The 15,926-nt window shown below is 44.6% G+C and overlaps 1 protein-coding gene across 1 annotated transcript; it reads right to left on the bottom strand.

Annotated features, from left to right (window-relative positions):
• Window positions 1–160: 160 nt before the first annotated feature.
• Window positions 161–14,726, bottom strand: ATP6AP1 (ATPase H+ transporting accessory protein 1). Its single transcript, XM_083592521.1, has 10 exons — window positions 14,568–14,726; window positions 11,044–11,170; window positions 8,713–8,787; window positions 6,367–6,560; window positions 5,357–5,397; window positions 4,823–4,908; window positions 2,596–2,834; window positions 1,993–2,040; window positions 1,401–1,641; window positions 161–1,057 (listed from the first exon to the last, which is right to left on the bottom strand). Exons 1-10 carry the CDS (start codon window positions 14,666–14,668, stop codon window positions 848–850), a joined length of 1,362 nt encoding a protein of 453 aa, XP_083448647.1. The 5' UTR covers window positions 14,669–14,726; the 3' UTR covers window positions 161–847.
• Window positions 14,727–15,926: the final 1,200 nt, after the last annotated feature.

Here is a 15,926-nt window from a genome sequence, read left to right as displayed (position 1 = left end):
CTGGACTACGACACTGGTTGCAGGAAGGGGGAGAAAAGATAGGAAGATTACACACTGAGTAGCAAGACATTTCTAGTGGTCAACCCCAAAAGAAAGCTTCTTTGGGATCTCTTCGCTTGCAGAGTTTCCTAGAGGAGCTAGACACAGACAGACAGACACACACCAGAACTCTCTTTTATTCACATCGTTCAAGTTGACTAAACAGCAAGGGGTCACAGGAAGGAAGCCCCCACCCACCCTGATCAAGAACAGCATGGTGTCCCAAATACTGAGTCACTGTAAACAGAATTAATCACAGATACCACATAAATAAATAAGGAGGGGAGCACTTATAATACAGCTGCAAACAAGGATTTGGGAAGGGGGTAAGGTAAGGAAACTTTTAAACATCACCACAACAGAGGATGTACATCAGAAAGCAGGCCTGATTCTGTCCCGCTGGACAGAACTGAAGGGGAATGGCAGTGCATCCTTGAAGATATTTACCTTCAAGCAAAGTTCAGTGCAGACAGCCTTGATGCTGCAATAGACATAGGATTTGCACTTCCATACAATAGTAAAACTACACCTCCCCTCTTGTTTACATCATGTCCCTTGGGATGTTTTAGGCTGGAGAAGCTAGAAAGAATCAAAGGAGAGAAAAGAAGTGACCAAGGAATGTCAGTGGAGAAGCAGCTATTGGGCAAAAGGAAATAGAAGGAAGAAAGGCTAAGGGACTGGGACCAGTAGGGTTTAATGCATTGTGCTGGGCAGGTGGGGGGAAGGAGATGTGACAACAGATGGAATGAACAGAACAAACCCAGCCCTGTAAGAATGATCCCAGGGCAGGGAGTACATCAACTGGCCCCTACTCCGTCTGGGGCACAGATATGGTAGGTCCCTTGGGGTCATCAAAACGGTCCATAGTCTTGAGACTCATGACCATGTGGAGGCCATAGGTGAAAATGGCAACAAGAAGCAGGGAGGTCAGCAACCCCATCCAGATTCCATGAGAGAAGAAGCCGGCACAGTCACTGGCGTAAGAAAATCTTTCACCTGTCACATTATAGCTCTGGATCTAAAAGGAAAGAGAGTTCATGCGTTAGTCATGGAGGCTGATTTGTGGTCCCCCACCTCAACACATTCTGTTAACACAGCGTAGGATGAAACCTAGTTCTACTTTAGAGGCTGTGGGAGGGGGTATAAGAGTCCCTTAGGGTTTGCTCAGAGAAAGGAAGTGATGCCCATACATCTCCCATTGCTAGAAGAGCTTGTATTGCCTTGATCCAAGGTTGAGGTCACAAAACAGTACAGCACAGGGAGACTGTCAATGAGCTGTCTTTCTAAAGGATCTAAAACAGGAGCAGTGGAAAAAACTATTGACAAAGTCTACTATAGTATACGCTCCCACTGCAACATACCTGAAAATTCACCATGAGCACCTTCCACTGGCTAGCAAAACTGTTGTTAGGTATTAACATGGCTTCCGAGGCTGTTGGATGACTGGTCACATAGGTGCAGGCAAAAGAATAATCACTGGGTGCCACAATCTGGGTGGCATTGAAGAGTGCTGGGGGGTTCTGAGGCCTGACCAGCTCCACATTGTGGAGGGTAAACCAGTACCGTGCAGAAACTGGGTACAGCATGTTCGTCATGCGGAACCTGAGAGGAGAATGGGTGCAAAGAAAGTGAAGACCAACAGCTGGTAAGGTCACCTGGAGCAGATCTCTAAAATCCAGTTAGACTCCCCCATCACCCCACCCCAAATCATGAAGTATTTCTCAAACTTCAATTGCAGAATCTCTTTGGAATGGCAGGGCTCTGTCATCTTACTCCCTGAAATAGTTCCCATCTCCTTTTACTGGGGACTTCTAAGCCCCTCTTAAAGTTTTGACTAAATGTTGCCCACCTGGCTGCTTATGGCCTTAGACTCAAAAAGGGAGGCATAAATTGCTAAGTGATTATATATGTCATAAAAACAAAACTCTGAGGAGCTGTGTCCATCATACTTACGTGATTTTCAATGGAAACCCACCCACATTTGAGTATTTCAGTACCAACCTACAACGTGGAAAGAAAACAGAAGCGTTAAAACCCGCAATATACATCCCCCTCAAGTCTGCATAGCCCTGGGAAAACATTTTCCCTCCCACCCATCATTTCTATAGCTTTGCCTCAGCCCTTAACCAATTTTGTGAGAAGAGGGAGTAGTTTAAGCCCAGTTTCTAGTTCGTAAGACCACAGAGAGTCAAGTTGCAGGGAAATGCAGGCATTCTGAGATCTCGTCCAGGAACCCAGAGACAGTGGTGAGCAGGACTCCTCATGGATTGGAGACAGGACTTCCATGCCCCCCCCCCATCATGGCTAGAGAAGCAAAACTTTGCCAGTCAGTAATTATATGGAGATTTGTTTGCAAGTGGTTAGATTTAGACAAGCCACCACAAAGTGCACACACATTTGGTCCTCTTCAGCACCACTGGCAGCTAACATCCTTAATGAATCCACCTGCTTTCCCCAACTGTCCCAGCCTCTGCTTTTGCCTCAAGCCCTCTCTTCTTCATTCCTACCATCCATCATGCACCTGATCTCAGATCCCTTGCCCAGCCCTCAACTCACTCAGAAGCATTAGGCGTCCACTTGGACTCGTCCACATTGACAGAGCGTTGCTCTCCAAATGTGAGGTTAGTAAGATCATGCCATGTTGTGCCATTAAAAGCCACGGAGAAGTTGCTGGCCCAGAAGAGTATCTGTGGGGTTCCAGTGACAGGGAACCGAAGTGGTGCAGCCGCAGTTTCCTTCTGGAGCAGCTGCCGACCCAGCCTCTCAGGAACCATATCAGAGATATCTCGAACAACCTGGAGAGGGAGAAAATAGGGCAGAAGGGGAGTAAAATGGGATTGAGAGGCTTCAGAGAACTGCCTATGCTTCAAATTGTAAGTGCCTCCCCCAAATGAGCCTCCCTTCCCCACCACCTCTTGCTTTGCTTAGAAAAGATCAGGATGCGTTGCTTTAAGAGCCATGGCTATCCGTAGTCATTGTGGTAGCCAAACACAGCAGGGCCCGCTCAGTAATGGCACCGGTTCCCTGGAAAACTTGCCCTAAAAGCTTACCAAGTTCCTATAGTGTTGGCGGACAAGATATAAAGACCTGCTGGAAAGTAAAACCCCAAGGTGGTTGTCACCTATGGAAGCTAAGGCTCAGAAAAAGCTCAATATGGAGGCTAAATGGCCAAAATATTGGGAAATTTTGGAACAAGAAGGTGACAGATTGAAACTGCAGAGTTTTGAAAAATTAAAAGACAAAGTGCGAGATTGGCTTCATTACTATCAAATAAGAGAGGCCTATAATTTGGATAGAAAAATTGGCTTCCAGGTGGATAAATCGAAATTGGAAACAGAACTGTTAGAACCAAAAACTAAGATTTTGTCAAAGATGTATAACTTGCTGTTGAAATGGAACACGCAGGATGAAACGGTCAAATCAGCAATGATCAAATGGGCGCAGGATCTAGGTCATAATATTATGTTTGCTGATTGGGAGCAGTTGTGGACCACCGGTATGAAATTTACGGCATGTATTGCCTTAAAGGAGAACATTATGAAAATGATTTACAGGTGGTACATGACCCCAGTCAAGCTTGCTAAAATTTATCACCTGCCTGACAATAAATGTTGGAAATGTAAAGAAGCTGAGGGAACATTTTTTCACCTCTGGTGGACTTGCCCAAGAGTTAAGGCTTACTGGGAAATGATATATAATGAACTTAAGAAAGTATTTAAAAGTACCTTCCCTAAGAAACCAGAGGCCTTTCTCTTGGGCATAGTTGGCCAATGGGTGCCAAAGAAAGATAGAACATTCTTTATGTATGCAACAACAGCAGCAAGAATACTTTTAGCTAAATATTGGAAGACACAGGATCTACCCACCGTGGAGGAATGGCAGATGCAAGTGATAGACTACATGGAGATGGCTGAAATGACTGGCAGAATCCGTGACCAGGGAGAAGAATCGATGGAACAGGACTGGAAAAAGTTTAAGGACTATCTACAAAAACACTGTAAAATCTTTGAGTGTCAATAGGATGTGGGAAGTAAAAGCAACAGGGTTTGTGTGACTTTGGTCAAAGGTGTGTGAAAAGAAGAATCTAAGAAAAAAAGGATAAGGGGTTATGAACAGAACAATATTATGTCATATTTTATAAGATGAGGTACGGATTAAAAAAATGGAAAATGGGGACATAATAATTAGAATATAACATTAAGTATGGTTGAAACAAGGTTTTGAATTTGCTGAATCTGATTGGAGTAAAGTGGAACACAAAAAAGGGGGATGTGAGGAGGTCAAGACAGAGGGGCATGGAACTTTATAAATTTAAGAAAGAGTGTTTTTCTTTTTTCTGTTTTTCTATTTTTCTTCTTTTCTTTTTTTCTGTCATATATTTTTGTTTTTCTTGAGCTTTATGTATGGAAACGATACATTTTGAAATGATGAATTCTTTGTTTTGTAAAACCTTAATAAATATGTATTTTTTTAAAAAAAAAAGTTCCTATAGTGTTGGCTTTCTTAGCAAAAGACACAAAACAAAAAACACTATGTTTTTAAAGAGTGTTTGGATAATCCTGCTGGTTTTAGAACTATCTTAATGTATTTTTAGTTTACTGTATTTTAATTGTTCTTAAATGCTTGCATCCTATTAATGTGCCTGTCTTGGGAACAATATTTGGGGGCCTAAAGGCAGGGCATAAATGGAAGTTAATGAGATGAAAGGACATTCCCAGGAATGGAGGAACACTCAGAGCAGGTATCTAACCAAGGTAGGCTAGGAATCTAAAGAGTCATGTACCCGTGAGGGCCGCAAAGCAGTCAGGATGGCCGTGTAGGGGATGTCCTCTGACTGAAGAGCACTCAAAACTTGTCCAAGGATTTCATCTGCAAGGAGAAATCTTGTTTTAGAAAGAGAAACTCTCCAAAGGCTAGAGACTCCCACTTACGAAAGCACAAGCCCATGAAAAAACTTCAGTCCTAAGCAGCACTATTTGTAACCTAAGAATCCAGCCTCATTTATAAATGCACCAAACTTCCTGGCTTTCCTATAAGACTGGTGTCCCTTCTCAGAGAACAACAGTCACTTTACAGCTATGGCTCATTTGTATGCATTAATTCACAGAGAAATACGCAGATTGTAGTTGCTCCCCCACTCCTTATTTACTGAACTTATATCCTGCCCTTCTTCCTGAGGGAGCCCAAGACCTCAAACCGCGAGGCAACAAATACCCACCCAGAAAGCTAAATGCAAGGCCAGACCTTCCAAGCAGCGACCTCTCAACCCAAACCCCATCCTAAAAGATTCCAAACAACCCTGCTCCACAATGCTCACCATTGCTGGTTAGAACTTCCTTTGGGGCCATGAGACTAGAGCTGGAAGGTGGGGGATGAGGGGAGAGAGAGAGAAATAAGTTCTGTTATCTTCTGTATATAGGAAATGTCATCAATGCCATCCTAGCCGGTGGGACAGGTTTCTGTCATTAGTTCAATGGCATCTGTGACCATATTGCCTCGCCATGTACAATTATCTGGGATAGAAGAGAGTCCACAACCTTGGCAACTGAACGTACATTTTAAGACCATGCAGCGGACTGATGGGTTTGTTTGGAACACCAGGGCAGCCATCCTTGACTTGATGCCCTCCAGATGTTTTAGGCTACAATCCCCATCAGCCCCAGCCAGCATGGCTAATCAGGCATGGTGGGAGGGCAGCAGGATGGAGAAGGCTGTTCTAAGGGAAGTATAATATACACTTGGGAACAGGGAGATGTGTCCACATACCCTATAAGAACAGGAAAGTACAAGTGCCAAGACACAATGGCAGGCTAGAAGACATTAAGATCTTGGGGTGCCAAGGGGTGTCAACCGTGAGAGGTGGAAACTTGCTCTTTCAAAGTTAAAATAAGGTTTCTCAGAATGTTAAATTTCATGCTAAACAGCATGCTCTGTTCTTTGGAAGTTAACCTCACGGACACAGGAATACACCAAGGCAGCTCATGCATTAGGGGAGGTAAAGCAAGTTGCTTCAGTTGTAAGATCCACTCACATCGCTGTGTTGCTGCCAGCCCCACCAGGGCTTCATCTGCACTGCTAACATGGCCCCAATGCCTTCACCATTGCACCCTTACCGCTGCTGTTGCATTGTGGCAGCAACGCAGCCACGGGTACAGTTGTGGTGATGGGGCTGGCAGTAGCGCAGGCATGATAGTGGGGGCATGGAGGGGGCCCAGACCTGTTGGGGGGGTCATTGTCGTGGGGCCGGGCAGAAGATTCCACTTTGCATCCAGTGCCATGGGGCCCCTTGGCAACGTAAGGAAATGTACTATGGAGCTGGTTACAAACCCCGTGGCATACGGCAGTCGTATCAACAGCAGGGCTGGCAGGCTGGCGTTGAGCCGCAGCTCCTGCAGGGTGTTCTGATCAACGTGAAGAGGAGATATGCCCAGCTTGGCCTTCAAGAAGGCGGGGACAGCACTGGCTGCAAACCAATCCACAGATGGAAGCACCAAGGACGATGGAGCGGCACCAAGCGCATTCTGTCAAAAAGACAGGGTTAAGAGTTAGAGCCAGTGCCACAGGATTTCCTAAGGCAAACAGCATGCCTCCCCCAGCCTGGTGCTTTCCAGATAATGTCAGACACCCATCATCAATTGCCACACAGCTGTGGATGGAATTCAGAGCTCATTCTGAGACTCACAACTTTCTTAAAATGTACAATGTGTTGAACAAGAAAGTTGTGTGTTGAGAAGGCTTATTGTCAATGCCCCCCACTTGCAAGGCATCTAAAATTCTGTGTGGCCACAAGAGGTACACTAATGAACCACAGATAGTTTGCAGTAAAGACACAGATATACGTTTGCATTGCATAAGAAATCCAGCAGTCATTTAAATCCAGACATGTCCATCTTGCTTGATGAAAAGGGCTGGACTTTCCAGAATGAACTTAGTCCATGTTCTGAACATATAGTTGAAAACATACACACTGCTTCTCCTTTGATCAAGTTTGTGCACCCTGCTAAGAATGCTTCCAGGCGGCTTCTTCCCCCAGCAACAGCAGTTTAAAAACATAAAAACAGCGGGCAGGTTGGTAAGGGAGACAGAGGTGTTATTTCATAGAAGTAGTACATGTAGGATGAGAATTTGGCACCAACACTGCTGGCATCACACTGCAGATTTGCAGTATTTTTATCCTGCTCTCCATCATAAAGGAAAAGGAAAGGAATCCTAGGGGGGCTTATATATCTTAATAATAAGACAGTCCCTGCCTTCAGGCTTACAATTTAGAAGTCACAACACAAAAGGAAAAAGGGATTGGCGAGTGGGAGAAGCAAATTTAGGCACTAGTTCTTAGTTACAGAATTTTTTGAAACAACTAGCTAGACTGGAACGAGCTCAAGCAGAGAAGGAGCCAGAAACTGCTAAGTCTTTCAGCCGAGTCAATGGAGAGGCCCTGCATTCCCATCTCTCCCTCTACTGTTGTCTGATAGAACGGCTGCTGCTAGATGACCATGGAGGCAGGAGGCAGGTGAACTACTAAAGGCCAGCCAGTATGACAATCTTCTGATTCCTAGCATAAAGTAATTTTTAAAACTGTTTCTAAGAAGAAGGTAGTGTTTCCCTGACCAATGCATGTGACGCTCAGTTCATGCACTGGGTGTTTCACTGTTTCCAAGGACATCATTCCATACGACTGTGAATCATTTCCATCTCTAGTAAGAACTTCTCTAAAGCCAGGAGTTAGGTTTTGTGCAACACACTTTTGAAGCATTTCAGAATCCTACCCTGATGAAAAATATTGAGCATCTTCAGCAGGGTATTCTATGTTTTATATTTCAATTTGTAATTTCCTTTCCAAAAACGTAATTTATTTAGGTTTCTCACACACCCTGGGTTCTTTGGAAGAGCCAATATCCAGCAAAGCCTCTGACAGCTTAGAAACAAGTTATTGTTGTGTTATCTTTTATTCAGAAGAGAGGTACAGAGAGGAAATGTACATGTATTTAATTATTTCTCAGACCTACACCCAACTGTTGGCATCTTCCAATTCTAGCCAATACAAAACTTGGTTACAGCTTGATAACACTGTAGCTAGAATAAAGTATAATCAAAGTTTTATTCCACACTTTGCTCAAGGATGCAAGTTGCTCCCCCACCTCCCAGCTTAAGTTATTTTTCTTCACTTTATCCTCTAATCCAGCCTTTCTCAACCTTGGGTCCCATGATGTTGCTGTACTACAACCCCCATCTTCCCTAACCACTGGTCCTGCTGGCTAGGGATGAGAGTTGGGGACATTTGGGGACCCAAAGTTGATAAAGATTGCTGCAACCTAAGGAAGTGGAACATGTGTCCCTTAACATGTTGATCCCTCACTACTGGCCATGCTGGCTGGAGCTGATGGCAGCTGGAGCCTAACAACATCTGAAGGGCCAACAGAGGATCAAACAGCAGGAGCGAGATGCTCCATCTTAGACTGCAGACCATGGAAAGAGGAGGAATGGGAAAAGCACAACCCTAGTTAGCTGTACCAGAACTTGAATTTACAATTGTTCTTAAAGTTCCTCTTTTTTATTTATATTCTTGACACAGCACTGCAGTGCAGTGGCCCATCAAAAGTATAGACATATATATAAAAACAGGGAGAGACACCGGCAACTTGCCTAAAGTATAGTACCCCATTTCTCACTTACCTCCAGATTGGGGAAGGCACTGTCTGGCTTGTTTCCAAAAACCCCTCCATAGGCTGTGAAATCCTCAACACTGAGCTGGGAGAGAAGATTGATTTTTTTAAACTTTTTAAAAGTACAATTTTTAATGTTTCACAGTGATGCTTTTGTATTGTGTTTAAAAATATTTTTTCATTCCGATTGTTGTTCAAACACACAGAATAAAGAAAAAACTAGGAGCAGCTTTTGACAGCAAGCACTCTGCAGGCTCCCAAACCCTCCAGATTAGAAGCAGCCTAGCTTCTCCAGCCTCCATCTTATATTTCCCCCCAATCATGTTAACAAACAGTAGATGCAAAAAACAGCCTAGCCACAATTCATCATCAGAGGAACTAGCAAAGAGAAGGGGGGGGTGATAAATGGAATGAGGAAGTGATAAATAGAGAGTCATGAGACGCCCAATTCACATGACCAGCAGAAAAAAGTTTCTTCTCCTTTATGTTGTGCAAGCTCTGAAAAGACTACAAGCACCCTCTTTCTGCTCAAGCACCAAATGGATGAAAACAGCCCTTTGGACAACTATTGAATTATGCAGTTGAAAAAAAGGCCATTTCCAGAAGATAATTCCGACCTCTGAAATGAGAACTAGATTAAGTGGGGGAGAGGTGGCTGAAGGGTATGCCTGCAGTAAAAAGTGAATTAATTGAAAACTGCCAAGCCAGAGATAAAGTGCGAGATTGGCTTCATTATTATCAAATAAGGGAGGCTTACAATTTGGACAAAAAAATTGGCTTCCAGGTGGAAAAATCAAAATTGGAAACAGAACTGCTAGACCCCAAAACTAAGATACTTTCAAGAATGTATAACTTGCTGTTAAAATGGAACACTCAGGATGAAACGGTTAAATCTGCTATGATTAAATGGGCACAAGATGTTGGACATAACATTATGTTTGCTGACTGGGAACAGTTGTGGACCACAGGTATGAAATTCACGGCATGTAATGCCTTAAGAGAGAATATTATGAAAATGATATACAGGTGGTACATGACACCAGTCAAGCTTGCAAAAATCTATCATTTGCCCGACAATAAATGTTGGAAATGTAAAGAGACCGAAGGTACATTCTTTCACCTTTGGTGGACGTGCCCAAGGATTAAGGCTTTCTGGGAGATGATATATAACAAAATGAAAAAGGTATTTAAATATACCTTCTTGAAGAAACCAGAGGCCTTTCTCCTGGGCATGGTCGGCCAGCTGGTGTTAAAGAAGGATAGAACATTTTTTATGTACGCTACAACAGCAGCAAGAATACTTATTGCAAAGTATTGGAAGACACAAGATTTACCCACTCTGGAAGAATGGCAGATGAAAGTGATGGACTATATGGAATTGGTGGAAATGACTGGCAGAATCTGAGACCAGGGAGAAGAGTTGGTGGAAGAAGACTGGAAGAAATTTAAGGACTATCTACAGAAACATTGTAAAATTAATGAATGTTAAAATGATGTTGGAATGAAATGAAGCGGTTTTAGCAACAATGTTAAAAAGGAGTATGTAAAAATGGCTTGTTAAATAGATGAAAATATAAGGTTATAATATGTTAAGACAAAGAACTAAGATAAAAACAAAGAGGGAAAGGATTTGCTGAATTAAACATTCGAAATGGAATACAAAAAGGGGAGGTGTGAGGAGGTCAGGGAAATAAGTGAATGAAAAGTAAGAAATTGAAAGATGGACTTATCTTTTTCTTTACTGTTTTTTCTACTTTCTTTTTTTTCTATTTTGTATTTTCTATTGTTTGTTTTCTTTTTATTATTTTATTACTTTTGTAATCTGTTTTTGAAATTTGAATAAAATATCATTTAAAAAAAAAGAAAAGAAAACTGCCAAGCCAGTTAATGGCTCCCAACCATAAAAGAGCCAAGCGTGTTTAGTTTGGAGAAGAGTAGATTAAGGGGAAACATGACAGTGGTCTCCAAATATCTGAAGGGGTGTCATGCAGAAGATGAAGCAAACTTGTTCTCTGCTGTCAAGAGAACAGGACTAGAAGATATGGGCGGAAATTGCAGGGAAGCAGATTTTGACTAAATAGCAGAAGAAACTTCCTATTGGTGAGAGCTATTTACGCAGAAGCTGGATGGCCAAATGCCAGGGATGCTGCCATTGCCCCCTGCACTGCACAGCCTACACTGAGCACAGGTTTGAGCTAAATGACCTCCATAATTTTACAAACTCTCAGCACTGTCACAACAAACCCCAGGGTTCCTTAGGAAGGAAAACTTTTCACTGAAGATCTGCATCTGTGGTGCATTTGTGTCCTCAGCAAGGAGTTCTGACAGGGGCCAGACTCACTTTCTCCTGAAGGAACAGCAGCACGTTGTGAGGTCCACCGTCTAGTGCAGAGTCCAGTAAAGCTGCAAGCTGAGTTTCTGTCACCACATGGCCCTCATGTGGTACTGCCAAGGGAGACCATAAGGAGCTGTATTCACAAAAGGAAGAGAGACACACACAGTGAGAAAGGGATAAGACACAGAAACCGGGTCATAAAAAGAGCAGTTGTGATTACGTAGATGGTCTTTTATTTCACAGGTGCCATCTCCCTACTCTTAGACTAGCAGATAGGAATACAGTCGTACCTTGGACTCCCAAAACGTTCGAAAACCAAATCACAGCTTCTGATTGGCTGCACGAAGCTCAATCAATGCAACTCAATGCATCCAATCAGAAGCCATGGAAGCCCTATCAGATGTTTGGATTCCAAAAGAGTGTTCACAAACCGGAACAATCACTTCCGGGTTTGCAGCATTCAGGAGCCAAAACATCCGAGTTCCAGGGCGTTCGGGATCTAAGGTACGACTGTATATTTGTCTGTTTTATGAGGACTGAAGGGCTACTTCACCCATTAGAAAACAAAGGGCAGAGAAACCCAATGAAGGTTTGTGTTCACTATATGGCTGCTGATGAGGGCAACTCAGGTCCCATCTACACTCTGCTGTACATTTAAAGCAATATCATACTGCTTTAAACAGTCATGGCGTCCCCCCCAAAGCATCCTAGGAAATGTTTACAGAGTTCTCCGAAAAGAGGGATTGACTGCTAAACCACTTTGATAACTGGAGCTCTGTAAAAGAAATGCGGGTTTGTGTGTGTCTCCAAACAACTCTCAACATGCTTTACAAACTGCAGCTCCCAGGATGCTTCGTGACAAACCCCAATGGTTTTGATGATGCTTTAAATGAATAGTGCGGATGGGGCCTTAGTGTTCAAAGTTATGTACCACGTGCTGGCTGGGTTCAACCCCAACTCAACGATATTCTCAGTGGGGAAATCACCATTGTTAGCTTCTACAACGGAAAAATGAGAACAAACCACATAATTCTGAGGAGGAGCAAGACAGTGCAGTATCAAATATCTTCTCTAAAACCTGGATGCTACTTTAAAAAAGGGGGGTGGTGGTAGGAAAACCAAATGCCGATCCTTCTCACACCCACACCATGTTGGTTACTAAATGTTTCAAGGACACAAACACTTCTGCACGTGCACAGTCTTAATCAGACTCTGGCCAACTGACCAAGGGTTTTTCATCTAAGGCAGACTTCCGCAGTCTAGTGCCTTCCAAATGATTTGGAGTGCAATACCCATGTTGGCTGGGGCTGATAGGAGTTGTAGTCCATAATATCTGGAGAGCACCACACTGAGCTCAGGGCAGTCCAAAGAAGCCTTTTTTAATTCTCAATTCCACCTCCAATACAATTTCTCACTTTAGAACTGTAGCTCCCCCTTGCCAGGGAAAAGAGTCAGAAAATATCAAAGATATAGGTGTCAGAAGGAGAAAATGAAGCGAAACAGGGAAATATTAAATCAGCATTGTGTGAAATGAGGAGGGACACCAAGGAAAACAAATTTACCTTTAGGTGCTAAGTAGGAGTATTATACCAAAGCTGTAGCCCTATACCCACTTATCTGCAACTAAGCCACACTCAACTCAATGGGACTTGCTTTCATGTATATAAAGCTCAGCTGTATAGTACTACTTTGGGAAAGCAAACACATCACATGCGAACCAATACCCTGCCAATCCAGTGTCAAAGATGCCACAGCTCAGGTAGCCTCTTTGCCACCTTTGAGGCAAGACATGATTTATGAACGACTTACCCCAAAGGTGGGAGCCTGCCATTATCTGTACATTGCTCTTTCCTGTCCCTTCCATACTTTGACAATTCAAGTATTTTGTTTTGTGGTACACACCTTTTTATTGAATTTATACAATAAATTTTGTTACATTTGGAAAGGTTTTACTTGTTTTATCGTTGTAACTGTTTTATCTGTTTTCATAATTGTATATTGTATTGTCATTAGAGGTCTTGGGATCTTGCGGTGAAAGGCAGATAAGAAATCTTTAAAATAACAGTAATAGTCATCATCATCATCATCATCATCATTATTGTGAGCCTACAGTGCCAAATGAAGACCAATCTGCCGCTGTTTTTCTAACTATGAGTTGCTCAATTGCCCCATTTTATAAAGCATTTGCTACATTATGCTTTTGGAGTGTGTGAGGGAATAGCAATATGCTCAAATACAATTATGATTTTTAATTACAAATGTGTCTAGAGACTTTAAAATCTGGGATTCTCTACAATCCCTGGCTACACGTATTTAGAACTGGCAAACATTTTTGCCACTATAAAGCAGTTGTGAGACTGACAGCCTTCTCCAGATGGCCAAAGGATGAACTAGGGAGCAAATTAGAATTGGCTCTTTCTCCTTTTAGCATTTAATCTGTGCTTGTCCCTGTGGCTGGGCTGATAAGAACACACTTCAAGGAACAAGGCAACCCAATGGGCCACCCTAGTTCCTCACTGCCATGCCAAGAGCCCTAGAACCAGCCTTCCACCCTACCCTAGGAGTGTGCATTTCTACTCTTACTCTCCAGTAGACATCACAGTACCCAGCAACCTATTGAATTCACTATATTGCAAGGCTAGTTTCATAACCCACTACATACACAGAAGAAAGCCCCAACCTGTCATTCTTGAGTTACAAACTCAGACATCAACCACCCCTCTCTGTGATGAGAACAGAAGAATGTGTCATGCTGTCCAGTACCAGAAACTTTATTGTTGGCTAACTCTGGTTTTGCAATGCATTTATGTACCTAAACCTAGATTTGGGTGCAGCTCATTATGGGAAAGCGGCATATAAGTGAACCAATCAATCAGAAAGGCCACCAAACTCTGCACTCAACGCAGCTCATGAACAAACCTGCCAGACAACAACACCTTTGCAAACATGCATTTGGTGTTGTGTTTCCAAGTGCAGTGCAGCACATTTTCAATATCTGAAGCCACTAGTGTGAACAAGGGCAACCCAGAGCAACTGAAGAGACATTGGGTCAGTGGTTCTCAAGCTTTTCTTGCCTGGGTAATACTTTCAGAATAAAAATTTGCTTGTGGCACACCGAATACATTGGAAAACAAAAGGAAACAACTCCCGGCAGTGCTCGATTTATAACACAGAACACAACTGCTTTATAATATGATCATGCGACATCTAGAGAGTACAAAACAACGCAGCTACATAAGAACATGAATCATTACATTCAGCAGAGCATGAGACGCTTCAACTCAGGGTTTGTGGGCAAAAGATTCCTGCACTGCAGGAGGCTGGACTAGATGACCCTCGCGGTCCCTTCCAACTCTACAATTCCATGATTCCCAAAATATAGTGTTTGCCCTTGAATCTTTCCCCCTTGGAGAACCACTACATTCAGAGAAACAGGCGAGTTGCCCGTGCGCATCACGCCGTCTGCGGATCTGCCCCCGGCCGAGGCGAGCCTCACCGCGCCCCCCCCCCGCCCAGGGCCGCCCACCTACCTGCGGCTGGACCAAGCCACCAAGGGCACCTGCCCTGTCTGCGCGGACACCAGACCCAGCAGCGCCAGCAGAAGCAGCCCGGCCGCCTCCCGCACCGCCATCTTGCCTGCCCTGCTTCCTCGCTCCTTCCAGCAGCAACGCTTCCCCTGCGCGTCCCAGCCAATCAGGACGCCGGGGGAAGCGAGGCCGGGGAGGTAGCCAGTCAGGGCGCGAGGCGGGACCAGCGGCAGCCAATGGGAGCCTCCTGCTCCGCGCTGTTTCCTCCTCCGCCACCCGGCCTCCCACTTCCTGCCCTTCCTGCCCCTGCTCTGCAAAACCCGCAGCTCCGGGGATTCAGTCCCGTCCGCTGTCGCGCCTTTGGCTTGGCCCACCCTCAGGCCGGCGCAGGCCGGGGAAGCCGAGCATCGTGGCGCTTCGCCAGCTTTGGCCGCAATGACGCAGGCCTCGGCCACGTCCCAGCTTGACTACTGCAGCGCCCTCGGTGTGGGGCTGCCCTTGGCGAGCGCGCTGACTGCTAAAAGGAAAAAACTGCTCCTTTTCCCCTCATGGGGTATCCAAGAGCCCGTATACAGTAGGTTCTCTGTCGGTAGGAGAAAATACCAGAGACCAACCAGAGAATACTGAGAAGCAAAACAGCTAGTAAGCCTGATCTTTATTAAACTGTTGCAACAGACTCCGCCACTCGCTCCACACTGGGAGGGAGTCAAGGAACCCAGAACATTGGTGTGCAAGCTCTTATATAGACTTTTGAAACTGCCTACCCTGCAGCTCAAGACCACCCCCCAAAACATCATACAGTAGTACCTCCGGATGTGAACGGGATCCGTTCCGGAGCCCCGTTCGCATCCTGAAGCAAACGCAACCCGCGTGTGCAGGTTATGATTCGCCACTTCTGCACATGCATGTGATGTCACTTTGAGTGAATGCCCGAGCGGCGAAACCCAGAAGTAATGCGCTCCGTTACTTCCGGGTCGCCGCGGAGCACAACCCAAAAAGGCTTAACCTGAAGCGACTTCAACCCGAGGTATGACTGTATCAGGTATCCTGGCAGACAGGAGAAAAGCAACACACTCCTGTGATGCACGTACAGTCATACCTCGGGTTGAAGTAGCTTCGGGTTAAGCATTTTCGGGTTGCACTCCGCAGCGACCCAGAAGTAACAGAGCGCGTTACTTCCGGGTTTTGCTGCTCGCGCATGCACAGGCGCTCAAAATGACCGTCACGTGCATGTGCGGAAGCGGCGAATCGCAACCCGTGCACACGGATTGTGTTCGCTTCAGGATGCAAACGGGGCTCTGGAACGGATCCCGTTCGCATCCAGAGGTACCAATGTAATGCCTTATCTGATTGCCTTTTCTG

The sequence above is a fragment of the Podarcis filfolensis genome (assembly GCF_964270895.1).
Source record: "Podarcis filfolensis genome assembly, chromosome: 17".
NCBI classification, from domain to species: Eukaryota; Metazoa; Chordata; class Lepidosauria; order Squamata; family Lacertidae; genus Podarcis; species Podarcis filfolensis.
The sequence above is the reverse complement of the archived record's forward strand: the minus strand, read 5'-3'. Positions and strand labels throughout refer to the sequence as shown.